Here is a 23,185-nt window from a genome sequence, read left to right on the forward strand (position 1 = left end):
TACGTGAGCGTCAGCTGTGGCTCATTTTCCTGATGCTGATCCTGCTCACGAGATTCTCTCAGTAAGGGAGCCTCGTGAGTGGAGCATGCCAATGGACTGACCACATGCCTTGTGGTTGCAGACTATTGATCAGCATCTTAATGAGATGGGGATGGGCCAGACATCTACCTGGGGGATGGCCAGGCAGAGACCCCTAGAGTATCGGCGGAAAATAAACGCATCGACACACTGCTCCTGCACATGCTCCCGTACCTGAGCTGACCTGACCTGACCTGACCCAGTTGCTAGAAGCCTGGAAAAGCACTATCCAATGGATGAACCACCTATCTGTGGATAAAATTTATCCACTGGATTCGTACTGTTGCTCAAAGCCTGGATAACTTTATGCACTGGATAAATTGGTAATTTTTCCGGATAACTTTAGCCAAACTGCTCTGACCTGGATACGCCTTATCCATGGTTAGTGATGCATATGTAGGTTTGTCCAATTCAAAATGGCAGACGATTCTGCTTTGTTCGACATCCGTCGAAAGGAAATTCCGCAAATGTGTCGATCCAATGCGTTAATATTCGGAGCACGAGTTCCACGACTGATATCGATTTCGTAAAGAAAGTTTTACCTTCATTCTTCATTTAATAAGTGAAAGTTTGACGCATGCTACAAAACGGAACTGTGCAATCTCACCAGTGATCCAACTTTGCATTGTGCAAATAATTTTTGGCACGGCTGCATTTCTACAACTCATCGAGGATTCCTTCGGAATTCACAAGTCCATGACCAGGCGCGTGGTCCATAGAGTAGGGAGACTCTATATATAAATCGTATTTTTAGGAGTCACCCACCTCCTTCGTGTTTTACTGGAGGTGCCACCATTTTTCGTTCACTTCTTCCGCCGAGCGATAGTCGACTCTGACACTGTTGACGGCAGCTCTGATAGACAACCATGCCTTCCTCTTCAAATCATTTGTTCGGGTGTTTGAAAATTTACTCCAAATGACCTCAATATGATCTTTTGCTGCCCGTCACAACATATCCCGTTCGGTTGTCGTAAAATTCGCCTTGCTCTTTCTAGCTTGGCTGTCTTCACCCATCATGACTGTTTTGAAGAGGCAAACCTGCTGCCCTCTGCAAGAAAGCTGAAATTGAGATGGAAGTTCAACTTTCAGCATGACAACGACCTGAAGCACACAGCCAAAGCAACAGTGGAGTGGCTAAGGAATAAAAAGATAAATGTCCTTGAATGGCCATCAACCCCGACCTAAATCCAATGCAAAATCTGTGAGATGACTTAAAGATTACTGTCCATCAACACTCCCCACACAACTTGACAGAGTTTGAACAGTTTTGTATTGAAGAATGGGCAAATATTGCCCAATGAAGGTGTGCAAAGTTGGTGGAGACCTATCCCAACAGATTCACAGCTGTAATTGCAGTAAATGATGCTTCCACCATGTATTAACTCAAGGCGGGGGGGGGGGTGTGGACACTCATCCAACCAAGATATTCTAGTTTTGTATTTTTAATTAATTTTCTAAAATTTGTAGAATTTGTTTTCCACTTGAAAGTTGTGTGTTACGATGTTGAAATAAAGGTGGAAAACGTCTGATTTAATGAAATTTAATTCCAGGCTATAAGGCAACAAAAGGTGAAAAATTTGAAATTGGGTGGGGAGGGGGGTGTAGACTTTATATAGGCACTGTACATCCCATTTGGTCTTTTTAGTATGTTTGATTTTCGCCACCATTACTTTTTCGCAAGCAGACGAGACAGTGCAATGCATTGTGGGACATTGCCATCTACCAATCAAAAGTTTATCCAGCCCTTATCTAGGGGATAGCTATCCAACCATAGTTTATCCGTCGGATAGTTAACCAGCAAGTAAGAATTTTAACCACAGGATAGCTCTTATCCAGTGGATAAGTTATCCAGGTTGATAGCAACTGGGCCCAGGTTAACATCCAGCAGAGTGACAACGCACTATGATGCATTATCCTGCCTGTGAGGCATCAATCAGAGTTTCCAGTCAGGCCAAAATTTGATGCTGTTACTTTGCACCATCCAGTCAGATCATGAAGAACTACACAGCAGCAACGGCTCGCTCACAACAAGCCACCGATAAATCCACACGTGTCAATTTACTTTTATTTTATGATTATCGGTCATTGGTCTCAAAAGCAGCGATTACATGCATTTGGTCTATTGACAAAATGCGTTTTGAAGAGATCTACAAACCCAACACACAAATGTACATCCCAAGTGATCACCTTCCCAGTTATCTTTGCCAATTCTACTTTGATTTTAAAAATTCAGTTTAACACTGGAGAACTTACAGCGAAGACCTCATTCTGAAGTAAGGAGTATCAATCAGTTAGGTAGGTAGTACTTTTTATACAGAAGCAAAACCTCAAACTGCTGTACAAAGAAGGAAGAGGTAAGAAATGCAAAAAATTAAGACAAAGCAACAATAAAAAGATGACATCTAAAACCCATAATTGATGAGAGGCTGTGCAAATTTTAAGAGGCAGCGAGTTCGACAGTCGAGGAGCAGAGTTGAGCAACCAAAAGGCTTTATCCTCGTGCGACGAACTACGAGGACATGCCTGGTGTTTGATCCTAGCTTTCTCAGTAATGAAAATCTATTTGCTCTTCGGACAGAAATATCCGCAGGAAATAATTTATCTTTAGCTTTATAGATTACCTGTAAAAAAATTAAATCTATCCGATTGTACGGCAGGAGCCAGTGAGGTGTTTATGATAATCCAAGTGACATGAATCAAATTTATGATCCTCCTCGACAAGCCTCGCAGGCATATTCTGAGCGAGTTGTGAGGGTTTTATGAGAGAACAGGTAGGACAGACTGCTGTGCGAGTAAGTTGCAGTCATCCAAATGCAACATGATAAGAGCATGAATCAGAGTTTCAAGTCATCCTCTAATTTAGGCTTGAACGGATTCAACCAATGTTGTGCAGATGGACGCAAATCAATTTAAATATTTTTACGAACGCGTGGAATGCACGAAAGGTTTTGAGCTGCAGTGACGCTTGCATTTAAAGACCAGAGGATCAAAGGTCGAGTGGTGATTTGATGTACAAACATCAAATTGCTTACCATCTGAGCTTGCATTTTCCTAAAGGCCTTGTCACACCTTGACTATTTAGCTAGCGTATGCCTGATGTATGAAAAATTTGTCTAAAACGCTGGCACACGTCGAATACGTTATGGGTAAGTTTGTATACGTTGTAGTACGCTGGCATACGTCGTAGTACGCCGAGGTGTTAGACAAATTTTCCATGCTTGAAATTTTGCGACGTATGCCAGCGTATGACTCACATGCTCCGCATAACGCTGGCCATAAGTTGTAGGCACGTTACGCGATCGTTGACACACGTTACTTGTAAGTTACTCATAAGTCAAAACACGTCAAGGTAATGTTTAGTGTACCCGAAAGTTATTTCTAACCTATGAGTAACGTGTTGTAGGCACGTTACGCGATCGTTGACACACGTCGACACACATTACTCATAAGTCGAAACACGTCAAGGTAATGGTTAGCGTCAGTGTTCAAAACTCCCTGGTTTATTTTTTGTTTTTGTTTTTTCTTCGGTATGACGGTGATGTTGACACTTCGATTTCTAGTGCGGTTATAATATAAATAATAGGCTGCCGCTCAACGATTTAAATCATAACCGCACTAGAAATCGAAGTGTCAACATCACCGTCATACCGAAGAAAAGAAAAAAAAAACCCCAAAAAAAACCAGGGAGTCTGGAACACTGACGCTAAACATTAGTTCGACGCGTTTCAACTTATGAGTAACGTACACGTAACGTGTGTCAACGATCATGTAGCGTGCATACAACTTATGCCAGCATATGCGGAACGTGTGTCATACGTCGAGTATGTCGAGAAATTTTCAACATGCTGAAAATTTATCGACGTACGACGACGTATGCCAGCGTGCTCTTAACGTATATAGAACTTACCCATAACGTATTCGATGTGTGCCAGCTTGGTTCGGCAAATTTTTCATACGTCGACATACGCTGGCTAAAACGTCAAGGTGTGACAGCGGCTTCACGCTTCGATGTCTAGTTCGGTTATGATTTGAATCATCGAGCCGCAGCCTATTAATAGCCTACGCCACGTGATAGTCGGCGATACGCTGCCGCGCTATGCATAAGTTAGACTATCGTTGGGCATAGGTTGTGAACGCCGACAACACGCTCAGCATTCGTTCGTATAAGTTATCTATATGTGATTAAAACGTTCTGTGTACGTTACTAATACGTTATGCATACGTCCAACAGGTTATTATACGCCCAAAACTTAAAAAAAACATCAAAAGTTCAGCGTACGCCAGCGTTTTACATACATTTTGAGACCTTGCCATACGCTGGCTAAAACGTCAAGGTGTGACAGCCCCTTAAGAATGGAAGGAGAGCAAAGGATTAGCACGGCAATCTTAGCGGCACAGTCGGAGAAGGTTCATGGTCCCATGATTGCATTGAAAGACGGTAATCCACTTGTAACATCGAACATATCAGGTTGCATGGACAAGTCGATAGATCACAAGCATAAAAATGGAAAGCAATATTAAAATAGTGTTAGATTATGCCAAGTGGATAAACAGATAAAGAGACGAGAACAGTACATACCCCTGCCAGGCATATTTTTTGCTCCAAGCTCTTTGCCGTCTCACTTTTGACAATAACTTTCAGCAGGACACATAAGGATTTATGGTGACCCCCACACTTGAAAGAAAACCCGTACCTGTATCCGAAGGAAGCGCTGGTTTGAATCGATAAATAAATAAATGTCTGTGTGCGTGGGTACATGGGCACATGTGGCAAAACTGTAAACGCCAAATTGCGACTGGTTATCCCTGCACAGAGGGGATTAGAAACGTTCTTCTTCTTCTTCTTCATTTTTGATGGACGAACGGATAGAAGGAAGGACAAACCAAATACTGAAGCGCATACACCACTTAAAACTCCCCTCAAAAATTCATTTACATACTACATCACTCTGCCTTTTACACACAAGTCAAAAATCAAACTTGAACCAGCCTCGTATATTACAAACGAAACAAAGTGGCGGAAAAACATTCCACGGCACAAACCTGTGACCAGGTAGTTCATGACAAAGCGGTTCATATCAGCACGCTGGATGTGCACGTTGCTGATACGTTCCAACCATTCCTCACGAGTCATTTCCTCAGGCTTGTCAGTGAAGCTCATTTCCGACATTTTTGCCACGATCCTTCGTCTTCCTTTACAAACTGACACAAACACCCCGATTGAATGAGAGATGAACATCATAATGTTCCCAGGAACAAACTCCAACCCCAAATACCTTTGTACAAAAAAACAACAATTATAAACCAAACAGTACTGTGAGACCATTGCTGAAGTCACAAAATGCATCGAATGGCTTTGGAATATGCTTTCTTTAAATATGTTGACACACAGGTGTTTGTAAAATAATAATAAAAAATAAATAAAGATTACATCAAGCAATTCTAACGTTTTTGTGCTCCATTCCATACTCATGTTCCCACAACGAAACACTGGACACATTCATCAAGTTTTGGGGTTTTCTTCCATTGTAAATCATTTAACTGCTGAAAATAATGATTTCCTGCAATGGCAATGTATATATACAAAATATTAATTTGTGTTTAAAAACAAACCAACAGCTGAACAAGCCGGTAGGCAGACATGGGTAGTTGGCCGTTGCTAGGCAACGGAGAGGTCCATAGCAACAGTTCTTTCTCACACATAACTAGGACATACCATGAACCTACCATACCAGTTTCATGTATATCTGACTCATAGTCTCTGAGATATAACGAACTTTGTTTTTATACTGTTTTCGACCAGGGTTCATTCAAAGTCTATCTTCTCCGACAGTTTTCATAGGATCCGGCAGGAAATTTTTGACAATATGGCTGAATGTACTGCCCACAGTCGCTCGTGGCCTGATTTTTGAAAAAATAATTTTTTTATGATTTTTCAAAAATTTCAAAGTCCCGTTGCTTGGCAACGGTGGCGTCCATAGCAACGGTCCTCATTTGCACACAACTAGGTCATGGTATGAACATACCAACCAAGTTTCATCGAAATCGCCATTTTAAATACTAATCATAAGGGTAGAACAAATCTCAAAAAAAAAAAAAAAATTTTTTTCGACTACATCGACTACCCAACAAGCCGGTAGGCGACATGGCTGCTCTCTCTAGATGGAAAGCTGGCCGACGCGACTAGCCAATATTCATGTACATGCTATCAGTCAATTTAGCACAATAAATATGATTATCACAGCCCTCTTAGTTTGCGCCCAGAAACCCGCCTTGTGAAATTTCAGGCATGTTTCCAAAGAGACTCTAACAAATGGCAGCCCTGGTAATTCCATTTCTCTATTCGCTAAAGATTTTATTTTTTTATATGATGCTGTAAGACATTCTCCTTGGGCACAAAAAAAACAGGTCCCTCGGAGGTCCAGTTTCGGAGGCGTTGATTTTATTGTACAGTCCACAATAAGTATACGATGTACGATAAAGTATTTTAGCTGTTGCTAAGCAACGGAGGTGTGCATAGCAACCATTCATTTTTGTGTACATGCTAGCCACATTGTACACATTTCACCCAAGTTTCATCAAAATCAGACTCTTTCTCTTCAAGATATTCGCAATTAACAGTTTCTGAAATGTTCGACATGTACTCGCCCAAAACCTATCTCCTCCTACAAATATTTTTTAGGGCTGCAAATTGGCATGAAGGGGGCGACATAGATTGTGCACAGAACTCCAAGCTTCGATTTTTTGACCACTTTAAAGGGCCGTTGCTAGGGCCCGGGGTCCCATATTCGAAAGCACACGATTCCCAGAAATATTGGTCCTACCTACCAAATTTCATTGGAATCGGTTGAGTGGTTTAGCCCCTAGGCTTTGACCAAAATTTCGCAGACAGACAGACAGATGGAAATGTCCAGAATTAGGGTGCTCTAGCAAGCAGCCAACAGACAGACATATCGATGGAAATACTGAAAATAAGGGTAGAAAAAAAAAATCTCAAATTTTTCTTTTTTCGACTAGACTACCCAACAGACAGACAAACATAGACGGAAATACTAAGGGTAGGTAAAAAAAATCTCAAAAAAAAATTTTTTTTTTTTTTTAGACGATCGACTACCCAAAAATTTCCAGTCAGGAGATAACTTCTATCTGTCTGTCTGATTGCTTGTCTGGAAGTAGACATAGTAGACCATCCTCTCAAATGACAACTTTGCAAACATTTGGCAACCCAAATGAGGAAATGATATGAAGGAGATTTCACAATAGCAAAGTTAAACAAAAAAAAAAATAAAAATAAAAATAAAATAAAAAACATTAATTTCGGGAGGGATTGAGAAATCGGTCTGACTGATTGAGGCTTCCTTGGATAATTATTAATTACAAGCAAATACCACCCGTCACTCTGCTGATGGGGCAGACAAGGCACATATTGTTCAAACCAGAATGGGAACGACAGAAAACGTGTTGCATCTCTTTGATATACCTATTCTCCTTTCATTTGCAGCACACGTCTGTGAGTAACATAATTTGCTGAGTGTGGCTGTGCCGCTAATGCAGTGCCCCCTATAGGTTAAAGTAGCATTTTCAAATTTGGCCAGGATGCCGGCGACAGCTGCGTACTCTTCACGGACACCGTGGGATCTTTAACACCGACCAACTCATGTCGTCCATCCGAGGGACGGGAACCACATGGATGAATCGCTGTGCCTGTGAAACACCGGGACGGCAGTTTATAGCTGGGTCGGGATTAGAACCCAGGCTAGACAGCTCAGAAGCGAATGCACATGCCTTCCAGACCCATTTACTCCTGTTGTCATCGTTTCAAAGTTGCAAAACGCTGTGAGTATACGTGAACAAAACTTTTACTTTGTTCAACCAAGCCAGGTGTTGGCTTAACATGTCAAGGTCTCCAGTTTGAGCCCCTGTCATGCCTTTAGATGTGTGGTCGTATGGCAGCTTAGCTGCCGGGGTAACTATCATTTGTTGAAGCGCGATTGTGTCGCTGATGCAGTGCCCCTATACCAGTACACACACTGGAACTGGTACTCATTTCGCCGACCTCGGAAGGACGACGGGCTGAGTCAACCCCCTGGTGTATTAATTCAGGACCCTAGAATCCCAAGCCGCCACCCTAACCACTGAGCCAACACCAGGCTCAGTGCCTTTAGATAACATCAGATTGGTTGACTCGAGTTGACTCAGCTTGTCATCCTTCCAAAGCGGACAAAATGAGTACCAGCTTACTGGAAACAGGGGGTTATTGCATCAGTGGCACAGCCACACTCCGAGCAATGATGATGACTTTGTTCAACTAGTCGACTATATATATATAATATTAAAATACGTGCTTTAGTAAATAACATTCAACGAGTTAATGCACTGTAGTTGCTCAATTCTCCAATTGAAATGACAGTAAACCCCAGGTGCTGGTATTTACCAAGCTGTTAGGTCCCGAACTCCCGAAACTTAGAAGGAAGGACCTCGACTCGTATCTTCAAGACGTACCGGGGATGCTCTTTCCCGGTAATCCAATACCAGACACCACGACACTTCTATCGTGCTCCCAAGCATTTGCTGTCAACGGAATATGGAACTTCACCCGTTTCCATTCCCTCTTTCTGTCCAGAATCCTTTTGTAATCACACGAGTTACATAATAAATAAATAAATAAATAAATACGAGCGAAAACATCAAATTGTGAAGAAGAAAAACAAACACAAGAAGAAAGTTCACAAAGTCCTTCCCAACCGGTCAAAAAGGAACTTTCTAATATACTCGTCCAAAGATGAATGAACACACTTTTTTTTAAACCTTCTATATCTATAACCCGTGGACACATTGTGTGGTTAAAGTCACGAAACGTTTAACCTTCAAATCTCAAGATTCGATTTCACAAAATTTCTTACACGACACGAACATACCCACGTTTTGTGTTCCACAAGCACATAAAGAATCACTTCGGGCCTAAAATCGCAAGGCCCCCCCCAAGGCACACGGTGTCGCCTAGATCTGCCGCGGCGGATCTCCTGCGGCCGAGCCCATTCGCCGCTAGTCCCACACACGACGAAGGAAGCGGAAAAGGCCGGACGGCTTCGGCGGTTCCGAGAATGGATGATCGCAACTCACTTCATTCCGTTCATGTATTTCCTCAAACGCCTCAAAAAAACCTCCGAGACGCATCGATAATGTACGAACCGTCCGCATGAGAACACACAACCACCTTAACAGTTCCCTCTTTGTTATGCCGTTGGCTGCTTAGAAGGAAGGACCTCGACCTGCTGTTGAGGCCGAATTATAATTCACACGAACACGACAATCACTAATATAATCAGACGACATGACTCTGCCTCATTTAATTTTCTCGCAGCCCGAGAAATAAACCTGAAGTCAAAATAATATTGAATGTATTTCTGGTGACGTTTCCGAATTTTCTTTTACACATTTCACCTGATCCAGCGGAACCATCTCGACATTACGTAACAAGAGTACGAGTCGATATATTACATACAAACAAGGCTTCGTGTTGGCTTCACGGTTGAAGTGCTTGACTTAAGATCCCAGGATCGTCTAGACATCGACTTGAAGCCCCCTGTGGCGCCGTTGAATTAACACCAGGTAGGGTTGACGGCCTGTCAAACCTTCCGAGGCCGGTAAAATGAGTACCGGCATGTTGGTAACACGTAACAGGGGCACTGCATCAGCAGCACAGCTGTGCCCCCAGAAAATGATGCAGCCAGGCAGCCACAGGGTGCGTATGAATAAATAAATCAATAAACGTAACAAGAGTAGGGGTCTATATCTATCTATAATTCCAGCAATGTGTGTGTGTGTGTGTGTGTGTGTGTGTGTGTGTGTGTGTGTGTGTGTGTGTGTGTGTGTGTGTGTGTGTGTGTGTGTGTGTGTGTGTGTGTGTGTGTGTGTGTGTGTGTGTGTGTGTGTGTGTCTGTATGTGTGTCTGTCTGCGACCGCCGTTTCTCGACGACCGCCGGTCCGATCTGATTGAAACTTGCCAGGAATATTGCTGGGGACCCGCGGATGTGCCTTTTCAAGGTTTGATATTAATCGGACAAGCGGTTCCCAAGTTACGGTCATTTATCTGTCAACCAATGACAAGACACGGTGCTTTGACATCACGAATGACGTCACAATTAATAAAAAAAATTTGCACGATTGACGTCACAATTCTTCTTCTTCATCGTTTGGTATGACGTCACAATCGATGCTGGGGACCTGAGTATGTGCCTTTTCAAGGTTTGATATCGTTCTTCATCCGTTTCAGCTGTTTCCCAAGTGTTTCCCAAGGTTTGAAAGCTGTTTTTTCCCAAGGTTAGAATTACCAGTGTCCAGTGTCCAGTTCTACCTCCGGTAGAATTATCCATACTTTGATGAAATCAGCGTAAAAACAAACTTGAAGAGGGCACCACCGGCAAGGTGTTCGAGATAGAGAAAAATGGTTTCAAGACTTTAGGTGGGGAATGACCTCAAGATTATGCATAAAAATATTGTCATCCTCGCTCTCAAAGTTTGGGCGGTCATATGATTTTTATATGAAAATTCGCAATTTTCTAAGTTCGTGACCTTGTGACCTTGACCTTCAGACAAAAATGAAAAATCGAGCTCCGTGGGGCTATGCAGGTGCCATTGGATTAACCAAATACTGAAACCCCTGCCAGGTTCGACAAACCCCCTCGGAGAAGATATAACTTGAAATCGGCTACCACCTAAAAACACATGTTTTTGGGTGTAGCTCTGCCCATAATGGGTGCAGAACGCCCATTCTCAAGAAAACACAGCTAGATCATGATATAAAGCTCCCACCCAAATTTTATCAGGATCGGATCAAAAGCCACGGAGCTATGCTTCGGACAGACAGACAGACAGACAGACACACACCCATAACAAATATAGTGGTCACTTACTGACTCGTGAACCAATTAGATAGTTACCTGGAAGTTATGGACATAGAGGGGTATAGGGATATTGATCAGACTTTTAGGTAGTTTGAGCATTAATGGGTGATTGTGTATGGAGTGCTGTTGGTGGGGGTCTTGTCAAGGGGAGTTGTGTGGTTGATGTTGTGCATTTTTAACCAAGCCCATGCCCCCTCCCAAAGGGGAAGAAAATGGGGAAAAAATACAAAAAACTACAAAAAAATTCTTATTTCATAAATTAAAAACTTGTTTTTTTTGCATTTTTTTCCTTGGATCGTGTGTAGATGGGTTGGTGTGGTGTTCGCACAGGCATGATGGACTGAATGGCCTCCACCGGTGTTGAATTTCCTTGTTGTTCCTTGTTGTTACATGAGTGAAAATTGGGTGTTTGGGTTGATTAAAACATCCCTTTTGAATGTAATTAATGCTCTTGTTTAATTATATCATTTATCAGGCGCATATTCGGCCATCTCGCCCTCAATGGGGTCTTATAAGGCGCATCTTGGGTTACCTCACTGGGGTCAGAAGCTGCCATTGTTTTTGGCCTGCTTAACCATGCTTTGACTTGGAACAGGCCGCAACGATTTCTTAACAATGCAGTTTTTTTTTCACTTTCCTCAATCATATTATTGAATGCCTCATCTTCATACCTATGAATCGCTGGGTATATTGCAATGCTTATAAACACCTGGAGACGTCAGCGCTCGTGGCTATATTTCATTTCTGCACAGGCCATAACTTCGAGAATCTCTTCAACTAAGCCGAATTACAAAATGTAAGCTCCAGAATTGAATGTAGCAGTATTTCGGACTGCTAAAAAAAGTATTTATTTGTCCAATTCCGACATGTTTGATATTTTGGGCGTCTCCAGGAGAGATATGTGTTTAATATGATGGTTTGGAGATTGCTGTCGTTTGTCAAGCGACCTGTTCCTTATCAACAGTTTCATTGGAGTGCTTAAGTCACTTGGCGAGTGCTCTACAAAATTTGCATTGTCACTGAATACTGAATGTCTATCAACTTAAACAATGTTCAAGGGCTACTCACCTGTGTTGGCCCCACCTTGTTTTGTGGTGTATTGGGCAATGGCTAGCTCGCTGAAAATGTTCAATATCCCCTTTTTGTATGATATTTTATCATTATATGACCTGTCATTTTGGCATAAATAAATACAAAAAAAAAAATTGAAACGTTTTGTAAACATCCCAATTACGCAGAGCCGAGAGGTACGCACTCTCAATCTTAGCTGTGTTGCCTGAGTTTGAATCTTGACCCCCCCCCCACCTCTCCTCACCTTTCGTTCCCCTCTCTCCCCCTATCATCTCTCTCTCCCCTCTCCCTCTCTCACCCCTCTTCCTCTCTCACCCCTCTCCCTCTCACACACTCCCTCTCCATCTGACCCAATCACTGTACCTCTCCCCCCCCCACCCCACCCCTCTCCAACCCCAACCCCCCTCTCTCTCTCTCTCCCTCTTTCTCCCACCCCTCTCCCTCCCACCCCGATCCTTTCCCCTCTCTCCGCCTCCTCCTCCACTCCCCCTATTCTGTCAAGGGGACTGTTAAGGACTGATGGTTTAACATTGTCAGGTCAGACCAGATTAGAGTTGCCCAAGGAGTTGCTGTGGCTGTGTCCAATAAGCTGACTGCAATGATAATTGAGGTAACATCGGTCAACTAGTGTGTGATGAGACAAAGGATTCATCACTCCTTGGGTGTTGTTCCCCTGGTCTCTGTGTATGCTCCAACTGAGGCGAGATATCTCACTGTGAAAGACGCATTCTATGCCGAGCTCAAGTCTGTGGTTGATCAGTGCCCCAGGAGAGATGCTCTTCCAGTCTTGAGCGATTTCAATGCATCGACTGGCACTGATAGGGATGGTTATGACACACGTGTTGGCCCCCATAGGTCTGGAAATGTGAACCAGAATAGCACCAAGTTCCTTGACTTTGCAAGAAGTCGTGGATTTAGGGTGGCTGGTTCATGGTTTCATCACCTCCAGGCCCATTGCTCGACATGGTATTCCAACACTGGTGGTGTGGCAAAGGAGATTGACCAAGTGCTCGCTCATTGATGGTCACTGCAGAATGATCCAGAACTGCAGGGTCTCGCAAAGTGCTCAGTTCCTCAAAACTGACCACAGGCTTGTTGTAGCAACTCTCAAGTTGCAGCTTAATTCAGGGAGAATGGTACCTTCGCATCCTAGACTGGATGTTGGCAAACTCAATGATAAGAGGGTAGCTGAGGAGTTTGCGAAAAGGCCGAGTGGGGATTTTGGGGGTCTGGATGCTTTTGGAAAACCTGAAGAGTTGTGGAGTGCCTTCAAGACCATCATCCTTGATGTTACCGGTCGATGTCTTGGAACTCATCATAGGGCGAAGAAGAATTTTGTCTCTCAAGGGACACTGGATACCTTTGATCAGAGTCGCAGGGCCAGGCTTCATGGCAGAGCTGAGCTGTTCCTGGATGTGAGGTGTAAAACTGTACGTGCACTGAAGGAGGACAAAGGGGGCCTAGGTGTGAGGAATATGTGAGGGGGTAGAGCATCACCTGTGGTCAAGTGATGCTCGACCTGCTTACAGGGGAATTGGCGCATTGCGTTCCTCCAAGCCCATTCCTTGGTGTTCTGTAGTTAGAAGGGAGAGTGGTGGGCTCTTGACAGAGGATTCTGAAGTGAATGCTAGCTGGACCGGTTATGTTGAGCGCTGTACCAGGCTGACCCACCAGCTGTTGCGTTGGATGTCAGGCGGGGGTGTTACTATATCCGTATTGCTAACCCTCCAATCAACTGTGATCCAACTTCGTTTGTGGAAGCACAGGTTGTGATGAACCGGTTGAAAAAGGGTAAAGCTCCTGCGCTCTGTGTCATCCATGCTGAACTTCTCAAGGCTGGTGGAAATGCTGCACTCATGTCATTGCATGCAGTTCTGTGCTCTGCCTGGAACACAGGCATCATCTCAACTGACTGGATTAGAGGTCTTGTTGTCCCTCTCTGGCTGGAAAGGGAAGGGTGATCGCCAGGACTGCAACAACTACAAAGGGGTGACGCTGCCCTCAGTGCCAGGCAAGGTCTTTGCTCAGACAATTCTTGATAGGGTTCGCCACCATCTGCTTGAGCACCAACACCAAGAGCAGTCAGGCTTTACACCAAAGAGGTCAATGATTGACCGTATCACTTGCTCTTCGGGTCCTCACCAAACGCAGACAAGAGTTTTGGCAGGGACTGCTTGCAGCCTATGTTGATCTCTGCAAAGCATTTGATTCAGTGAATCGGGATGCCCTCTGGAGGATTCTTGGTCTTCGTGGGGTGCCACCAAAACTGACAAATCTGATGTCTGAACAATAATCTGGAACTGAGAGTGCTGTAAGATGTGGTGATTCCATCTCTGACTTATTTCCAGTTGTTACTGGAGTTCATCAGGAGTGTGTACTCGCCCCCCACACTTTTCAACACTTGTATGAACTGGATTCTGGGGAGAATAACAGAGAGATCAAGCTGCGGTGCATCGTTTGGGAATGTCAAGATCACTGACCTTGGTTTCGCAGACGATGCAGTCATCTTTGCAGAGACTCTGGATATCCTTTTGGGGGCCCTCGAGGTGCTGACTGGGGAGTCAGAAATGCTAGGACTACGGATTTCCTGGGTCAAAACTAAGATCCAGGCTTTGATTGACATCTTGGATGCTGCTATCTTGTCTGTACCTGTTTGTGGTGAGGATGTTGAGATCACGGAGAAATTCACTTACTTTGGCAGTGATGTTCACGTCTCCGCTGGGTGTGAGGCAGAGGTCAGTTGACGTCTGGGTCGGGTCTGGGGAGTCATGGATTCACTGGATCATGAGGTGTGGCGCTGTCAATACCTGTGCAGGTGGATGAAAGTCTGAGTTTTTAGGTCCTTGGTGCTTCCAGTCTTGCTCTACGGATGTGAGACTTGTCCTCTGACCAGGGATCGGAGATGGAGACTCAATTCCTTTGGTACCAGGTCTCTTCAAAGAATCCTTGGCTATCGCTGGTCGGAGTTTGTGTCCAACGAGTGGTTGCTGAGAGAGACTCAAATGAAATTTGTTACCTGCGTGGTCTGTGAGCGTCAGCTGCGGCTGCATGGACATGTTGCTCGTTTTCCTGACGCTGATCCTGCTCACAAGAGTCTCTCAGCGATGGAACCTCGTGTGTGGAAGTGGCCAATGGGCTGACCGCATGCCTCGTGGTTCCAGCAGGTTGATCAGCATCTCAAGGAGATGGGGATGGGTCATGCATTTGCCTGGGGGATGGCCAGACGGAGGACCCTGGAATACCGGCAGAAAGTGGATGCAGCGAAGTACTGCTCCGGTGCATACTCCCATACCTGACCTGGTTTATTTATCAATTTGCCAGGAAGATAGCGTGGGATTTTCAATGCTCCCACCCAATTTTATAAGGAACCCGGTGATTAAAAAGAAAATGTTTCTGTTTGTGCACGTTTTATTGCCCTTCCTTTCCCCGCTCCTCACTCTGCTTTCCCTTCCCCTCATGCCACCTTCCCTTCCCCTTACACTGCCTTCCCTTCCCCTTATGCTGCCTTCCCTTCCCTTCCCCTCATCCTGTCTTCCCTCCCCTCACAATGCCTCGCCCTCCCCTTGCACTGCTCCCCCCTCGTGCTGCCTTCACCTCCCCTCACACTGCCTTCCCCTCCCCTCATGCTGCCTTCCCTTCCCCTCCTCCCATGCTATACTGCCAAACTCCCTATACCACCATACAACTCTTTGGAGGTCAAGGAGAGGAAGGGCTGTCAAAAAATGTGTGAATTGGGCAAATGAAGCTTGTTTTTTTTATTTTTTTCTAAGCAGTCGGAAGTGCTGCTTGGATAGATCATGGTAGGAGATCCAAGAGGTACGCATGCCCGCTCTAAGGAGTCTTGCCTGGGTTTGAATCCCGATTAAGGTATAAACTGTCATCTCTCCCTCCCTTTGATCCTTCTTCCCTCCCTCATCTATGCTTCCTCTGCCTCCTATCTCCTTCATCTCCCCTCTCCCCTCTCCGTCTCCCCTCCCCCCTCCTTCCCCTCCCTGAATATTCTCGTAAGTGACAGCTTATATTTTCTAGCATTACATAACAAGAGTGGGAATCTATATATTAGGTAACAAGAGTAGGAGCCCATATCATAATATATCGATAATATAACGGGCGTAAGCCTGGAACTTCGAACACACTTTTCTCCGAACATATTCTGTTCAAACTTCCGAAATCTTCACATTGTGTGTTTCATGTATTTACGCAGGTGATAGCGGATTCAAAAAATCGAATATAGATAGAATTTTCAGAGGGAATCGATGACGTCACAATCAGCAGCGTTTAGCGGCAAACGGACGGCCAGGTCCCAGACAACGTGCTTTACTTAACAAAGTCCATGAGTTCAGAACATTTGTTCAACTCAGCATTTACAACTTTTATCCTGCCATGTTGTTAATCTGTTGGTGGAGGTAATATGGAAACGATGAATATGTCAAATCATTCGTGTTCCTCATCCGGCACGATGTGTCAAGGCCAACAATCTAAAGCGACCAGTCTCAAACGCTACCATGGGCACCCAGACACGCCACCAATATGAACTGAGCTGTTAGTTGATATTGTTGAATGAGGATGCTAAACATTCAAAGAAACCACCGTAACCGAGTATTGTGATCCGTCCTGTCCCCCATACCCGTCGTAGACAGGTATCTGCTAGTATTACATAACAAGAGTTGGAATCTATTTCATCACAAGAGTTGGCATTTTCATATGACATAACAAGAGTCGGAATCTATACAGTATATTACATAAGAAGAGTAGGAGTCCATATCCATCCATTGAGACCACAATCTGTGCGGAGCGTTGGTGCTGCTTAAGCAGTTTCCTTGGTTATTGGGCACAATCCTGGATGGCTCGTCACTCCGACACAGGATACCAACAAGCTGGCACTCATTTTGCCGACCTCAGAAGGATGACAGGCAGAGTCAGCCCCATCTGGTATTAATTCAACAGCCGAGTGGGATTTGAACTCAGGATCTGAGGATCCCAAGCCCACCACCCTAACCATTAAGCCAACACCAGGCATAGGAGACAATATGTTATGCAATAGTAGGAATCTATTTATTACATAACGAGAGTAGGAATCTGTATATTACATAACAAGAGTGTGGATCTGTATATGACATAACAAGAGTTGGGATCTGTATATTACATCCCAAAGGTGGAATCCTCTGGTGCCAGGTACGAGAGGGTGGACGTAGTGTTTGATGTGTACAAGAAGTCAAGTCTGAAGTCCGAGGCAAGGTCGAAAAGGGGGCAAGGAATCAGAAGAAGAGTGACAGGAACCAGTAAGACCCCAAGTAACTGGAGAAGCTTTCTTCGAGATGACAGCAACAAGACTGAGCTGTTTCACTTCCTTGCGGAAAAGATGTGTGAAGCACAGATGACAAGTACAGTCATTGTCACAAAAGGAGAAGATGCCATGAGCAACACAAGGAAGTCACTGGATGTTGTCTCCATGTTGTCATGAAGAAGCTGACACTCGAATATTTGTACACGCCAGGGATGCAACGACGGATGGTAACAAGTCCATTATCATTAAGGCTAATGACACAGACGTACTAGTCAGAGCAATATCTGTGCTGCCATCCTTACAGGAACTAGGTCTTGAGAACATGTGGATTGCCTTTGGCCAAGGAGCCAAGGTGTGATGGATTCCAGTCCATGAGGTAGTTTCTGCAATAGGGCCTGAGAAAGCTGGAGGGATCCCATACTTCCATGCGTTCACTGGATGTGACATCGTGTCTGCCTTCCGCGATAAAGGGAAGAAAACTGCATGGCAGACTTGGAACGTCTTTGATGATGTTTCTGAAACATTCACCAGTCTCAACCAGCATCCAACATTGATTTGTGATCTTGACTTTTTTGAAGTTTTTTTTTTTTCAAATTTTTCAAAATTTGGATTTTCAAATGGCCAATCAGGCAGATTTGATTAGAATCCCCTGGAGAACAAATGTGCCAAATTTGATGCTTGTATCCTCATTTGCACGATTCCTCTCAAAAATTGCTGTTATCTGCCCCACTGTGTGCTGCGAGGACGACCAGAAAACCAGACCAGATGAATGGATCACCAACCGGCCAGGCGAGAGCAGACCAGCGCAAGCGCAGACAGAACGCACCGTACACTCTCCCTCCCCTCGCGCGCGGGGGGCCAGAGGGACCGCCTCTGACGTTACCTCATCCCTCATTGGACGGGGGGCGGGGGGGAGGGCGTGTCGGTTGCCTCGGTGGCCTGCCTTCATTGGGCGGAGGGTGTGTCGATGTCTCCACCCCCCCCCCCCGAAAAGCCACGCCCCTCGAAGAGGATGCGCAATAGTATAGTATATGGCGTTCTGGCTTCCCATTGGCTGGCAAGCATCTGCCGACGCTCGCTCCTCGCTGAATGGACAAGAGGGACCCCAGGCCCTCTTTTTGCAGCGAAAACCAGAGCGCCAGCGACCGATGAAACCCCGCCTACGCACGTGTTCAGCACGCCAGCACGCGAAGAATGCGAATAGTGCCGAAAGCAGAGGGGGGCTGTTGCTGTCGACTCCTTTGGAGGGTTGTTGGGGGATTTAAGATGTAAGAAGACCTGACTATAAAATAACCCGCAGCACACACATGAAATTTCCATTAAACACAGGGAGGAATCTAACTATACACATACTTATCGAAATAACTAAGCTTCGGGACTGCTGTCTGTTTGTGTGCAAAAGGCTACCAGATTCAGGTCAGGTCAGGTATGGGAGCATGTGCCAGAACAGCGCGTCGCTGCGTCCACTTTCCGCCGGTACTCCAGGGGCCTCCGTCTGGCCATCCCCCAGGCAGATGCCAGGTCCATCCCCATCTCCTTGAGATGATGGTCAACCTGCTGCAACCACGAGGAATGTGGTCGGCCCACTGGCCTCCTCCGCTCATGAGACTCCCTTGCTGAGAGAATCTGGTGAGCAGGATCAGCGTCAGAAAAACAAGCCACATGTCCATACAGCCGCAACTGACGCTCACGGACTATGCAGGTAACAAATCACATCCGAGTTTCTCTCAGCAACCGCTCGTTGGACACAAAATCCGACCAGCGATAGCCAAGGATTCTCCGAAGAGACCTGGTACCAAAGGAATTAAGTCTCCGTCTCAGATCCTTGGTCAGAGTCCAAGTCTCGCATCCATATAGCAAGACTGGAAGTACCAAGGACCTGAAGACTCAGACTTTAGTCCTCCCGCACAGGTACCGGCAGCGCCACACCCCATGATCCAGTGAATCCATGACTCCCCAGGCCCGACCCAGACGTCTATTGACCTCAGACTCGCAGCCAGCAGAGACATGAATATCACTGCCAAGGTAAGTGAATCTCTCCACGACCTCAACATCCTCACCACAAACAGACACAGATGGGACAGCAGCATCCAAGATGTCACCGAAAGCCTGGATCTTAGTTTTGACCCAAAAAACCCGTAATTCCAGCGGCTCCGACTCCTCATTCAGCACCTCGAGGGCCCCCAAAAGGATGTCTAAAGTCTCCGCAAAGATGACTGCATCATCTGCAAAATCAAGGTCCGAGATCTTGACATTCCCAAACGATGCACCGCAGCTAGATCTCTCCGTCATCCTCCCTAAAATCCAGTCCATACAAGTGCTGAAAAGTGTGGGGGGCAGTACACACCCCTGACGAACTCCAGTAACAACTGGAAATAAGTCAGAGATGGTACCACCACACTTCACAGCACTCTCAGTACCAGAGTAGAGTTCAGACATCAGATCGATCAGTTTTGGTGGCACCCCACAAAGACCAAGAATCCTCCAGAGGACATCCCGATTCACTGAATCGAACGCTTTAGAGAGATCAACATAGGCTGCAAGCAGCCCCTGCCGAAACTCTCGTCTGCGTTCGGTGAGGACACAAAGTGCAAGAATACGGTCAATCGTTGACCTCTTTGGTGTAAAGCCTGACTGCTCTGGACGCTGGTGCTCAAGCAGATGGTGGCGAACCCTATCAAGAATTATCCAAGCAAAGACCTTGCCCGGCACTGAGAGCAGCATCACCCCTCGGTAGTTGTTGCAGTCTTGGCGATCACCCTTCCCTTTCCAGAGAGGGACAACAAGGCCCCTCTTCCAGTCAGTTGGGATGATGCCTGTGTTCCAGGCAGAGCACAAAACTGCATGCAACGACACGAGTGCAGCATTTCCACCAGCTTTAAGAAGTTCAGCATGGATGCCACAGATCCCTGGAGCTTTGCCCCGTTTCAACCGGTTCACCGCAGCCCGTGTTTCCACAAGCGAAAGGTGGACCACAGTTGATTTGAGGGTCAGCAACAGGGATTGTAACACCCTTGATGTCCAACTCGACAGCTGGGGGATCAGCCTGGTACAACCGCTCAAAGTAACCGGCCCAGCGGGCCTTCACTTCAGACTCCTCTGTCAAGAGCCTTCCACTCTCTGCTCGAACTGCAGTGCTCCGAGGGATGGGCTTGGATGAACGCAATGCGCGAATTCCCCTGTAAGCGGGATGAGAATCACCTGTCCACAGGTGATGCTCCACCCCCTCACAGATTCCTCGCACATAGGCCTCCTTGTCCACCCTCAGTGCACGTACAGTTTTATGCCTCAGCTCCCTGAACAGCTCAGCTCTGCCATTCAGCCTGGCCCTGCGACTCTGGTCAATGGTATCCAGTGTCCCTTGAGAGACAAAATTCTTCTTTGCCCTGCGGTGAGTTCCAAGACATCCACTGGCAATATCAAGGACGGTGGTCTTGAAGGCACTCCACAACTCTTCAGGACCCCCCAAAGCACCCAGACCCCCCAAGTGTCCACTCAGCCTGTTCACAAACTCCTCAGCTACTCTCTCATCCCTGAGCTTGCCAACATCCAGCCTAGACTGGGATGGTACCATTCTCCAGGATTTAAGGTGCAGCTTTAGAGTTGCTACAACAAGCCTGTGGTCAGTATTGAGGAACTGAGCACTCCGGTAGACCTTGCAGTTCTGGATCATCCTCCAACGACCGTCAATGAGGACATGGTCAATCTCCTTTGCCACACCGCCAGCGTTGGAATACCAAGTCCAGCGATGAGCTTGTGGGCGCTGAAACCATGAACCAGCCACCCGAAGTCCATGACTTCTTGCAAAGTCAAGGAACTTAGTGCTATTCTGGTTCATAGTTCCTGACCCATGGGGACCAACACACACCTCATAACCATCCCTATCAGTTCCAGTTGATGCATTGAAATCCCCCAAGACTAGAAGTGTATCTCGTCTGGGACACCGATCAACCACAGACTCGAGCGTGACGTAGAATGCATCCTTCACGGTGAGATCACTCGCCTCAGTCGGAGCATAAACAGAGACCAGGGAAATGACACCTAAGGAGTGACGAATCCTTCGTCACATAATACGCTTGTTGACCGATGTTACCTCAATTATCATTGGAATCATCTTATTGGACACAGCTACAGCAACTCCTTGAGTATGGTAACCATCAGAGCGACCAGACCAATAGTAGGTGTAACCACCCACCATTATCTCGCCGCAATCCGGTCTCCGAACCTCAGAGAGAGCTGCAATCCCGATGTCCAAACGCTTGAGCTCAGATGATAACAGAGACAGGTGATCATCCTCTCTTAGGGATAGGACATTCCAGGCACCCACCCGAAGGGACCGCCTCAGGTTAACCCAAGGAGACCGCCGTCTGGTGGACGACACCTCAGCACCACTCCGACACGCTCTCCCGCAATCTGACCCAGGGATGTTACCCCGTGGTTTCCCTCCTATCATCAAAGATCGGGGGTCCTGAAGGCTTTTCCCCAATCTCGTCATCCGGTGAGCTGCCCTGCGAAGCGAAGCTGCACAGGAGATACTCCCACGGAGTGGGTTTTCAGACTTTTTTTGCGTTTTTGTGTTTTGCGGAATGAAGGGTTTTACGGTGGCCGGAGTGCAAATCCTGCCACCAACCTCCTGATAAAAAAGTAACCCAACTGCAGGAGGACATCCGCAGACACAGTTGGGCACTAGATATGGATGGCCGTTGGCTCACAAAGAGCTCCTCCAGATTCGTAGCAATATTACGTAACAAGAGTAGGAATTAACAAGTAATTGAGGCGCATGAGTAGGCTATTCAGCACATCATGCCTGCGCTTCACCAATAGCAGATTTAATCAATCCGTCCATAGCCCTTCTCTTCATGCACAGCCTTTTGGCTGCTGCTACACTGGTACACATTTCGCCGACCTCAGAAGGATGACGAGCTGAGTCAACCCCCTGGTATTAATTCAGCAGACAATGGGGCTTGAAGTCCGGATCCTCGGCTCCCAAACCATCACCCTAACCACTAAGCTAACACCAGGTTTTGTTATATTTTTTTCTCACAGGAGTTGGAGTCTATATATTATGTAACAAGAGCAGGAATCTATATATTATGTAAAAAGATCAGGAATCGAAATATTATGTCATAAGAGTTGGAGTCTATATATTACATAACAAGAGTAGGAACTTATATACAATGTAATAAGAGTAGGAATCTATATATTATGTAACACGAGTAGGAATCTATATATTATGAAACAAGAGTAGGAATCTATATATTATGAAACAAGAGTAGGGATCTATATATTACGTAACAAGAGTAGGGATCTATATATTATGTAAAAAGATCAGGAATCGAAATATTATGTCATAGGAGTTGGAGTCTATATATTACATAACAAGAGTAGGAATTTATATACGATGTAACAAGAGTAGGGATCTATATATTACGTAACAAGAGCAGGAATCCAGATATTACGTAACAAGAGTAGGAATCTCTATATTATGTAACAAGAGTAGGAATCTCTATATTATGTAACACGAGTAGGAATCTCTATATTATGAAACAAGAATCGGAATCTATATATTACATAACAAGAGAAGGAATCTATATATTATGCAACAAGAGTAGGAATCTATATATTATGAAACAAGAGTCGGAATCTATATATTACGTAGCAAGAGTAGGAATCTATATATTATGTAGCAAGAGTGGGAATATATTACGTAGCAAGAGTATAATTCTATATATTATGAAACAAGAGTCGGAATCTATATATTATGTAACAAGAGTGGGAATCTATATATTGCATAACAAGAGGAAGAATCTATATATTAGGTGACGAGTCAGAATCGAGATAT

General features: G+C 45.3%; 2 protein-coding genes across 10 annotated transcripts in view; one reads left to right on the forward strand and one right to left on the reverse strand.

The window, feature by feature from the left end:
* The window catches only part of CAD (carbamoyl-phosphate synthetase 2, aspartate transcarbamylase, and dihydroorotase), a 246,727-nt gene that overhangs the window by 222,352 nt on the left and 1,190 nt on the right, over positions 1-23,185 (forward strand). The gene's annotated exons all lie outside the window — the stretch shown is intronic.
* The window catches only part of GID8 (GID complex subunit 8 homolog), a 52,028-nt gene that overhangs the window by 26,796 nt on the left and 2,047 nt on the right, over positions 1-23,185 (reverse strand). The window contains exons 1-2 of one of the 9 annotated variants that reach the window (XM_085872689.1): positions 9,584-9,728; positions 5,122-5,280 (exon numbers count right to left, since the gene is read on the reverse strand). In XM_085872689.1, the coding sequence (XP_085728815.1) occupies positions 5,122-5,280; positions 9,584-9,650 (226 nt within the window). In that variant the 5' untranslated portion in view covers positions 9,651-9,728. Of the gene's footprint in view, positions 1-5,121; positions 5,281-8,512; positions 8,706-8,996; positions 9,396-9,522; positions 9,542-9,583; positions 9,729-23,185 lie in introns of those variants that run through there. The other 8 variants (XM_085871612.1, XM_085877251.1, XM_085875955.1 and 5 more) reach the window with 8 other exon arrangements.

This window comes from Eptatretus burgeri, chromosome 1 (genome assembly GCF_056783735.1).
Source record: "Eptatretus burgeri isolate ZD-2024b chromosome 1, Ebu_testis_v1, whole genome shotgun sequence".
NCBI lineage: Eukaryota > Metazoa > Chordata > Myxini > Myxiniformes > Myxinidae > Eptatretus > Eptatretus burgeri.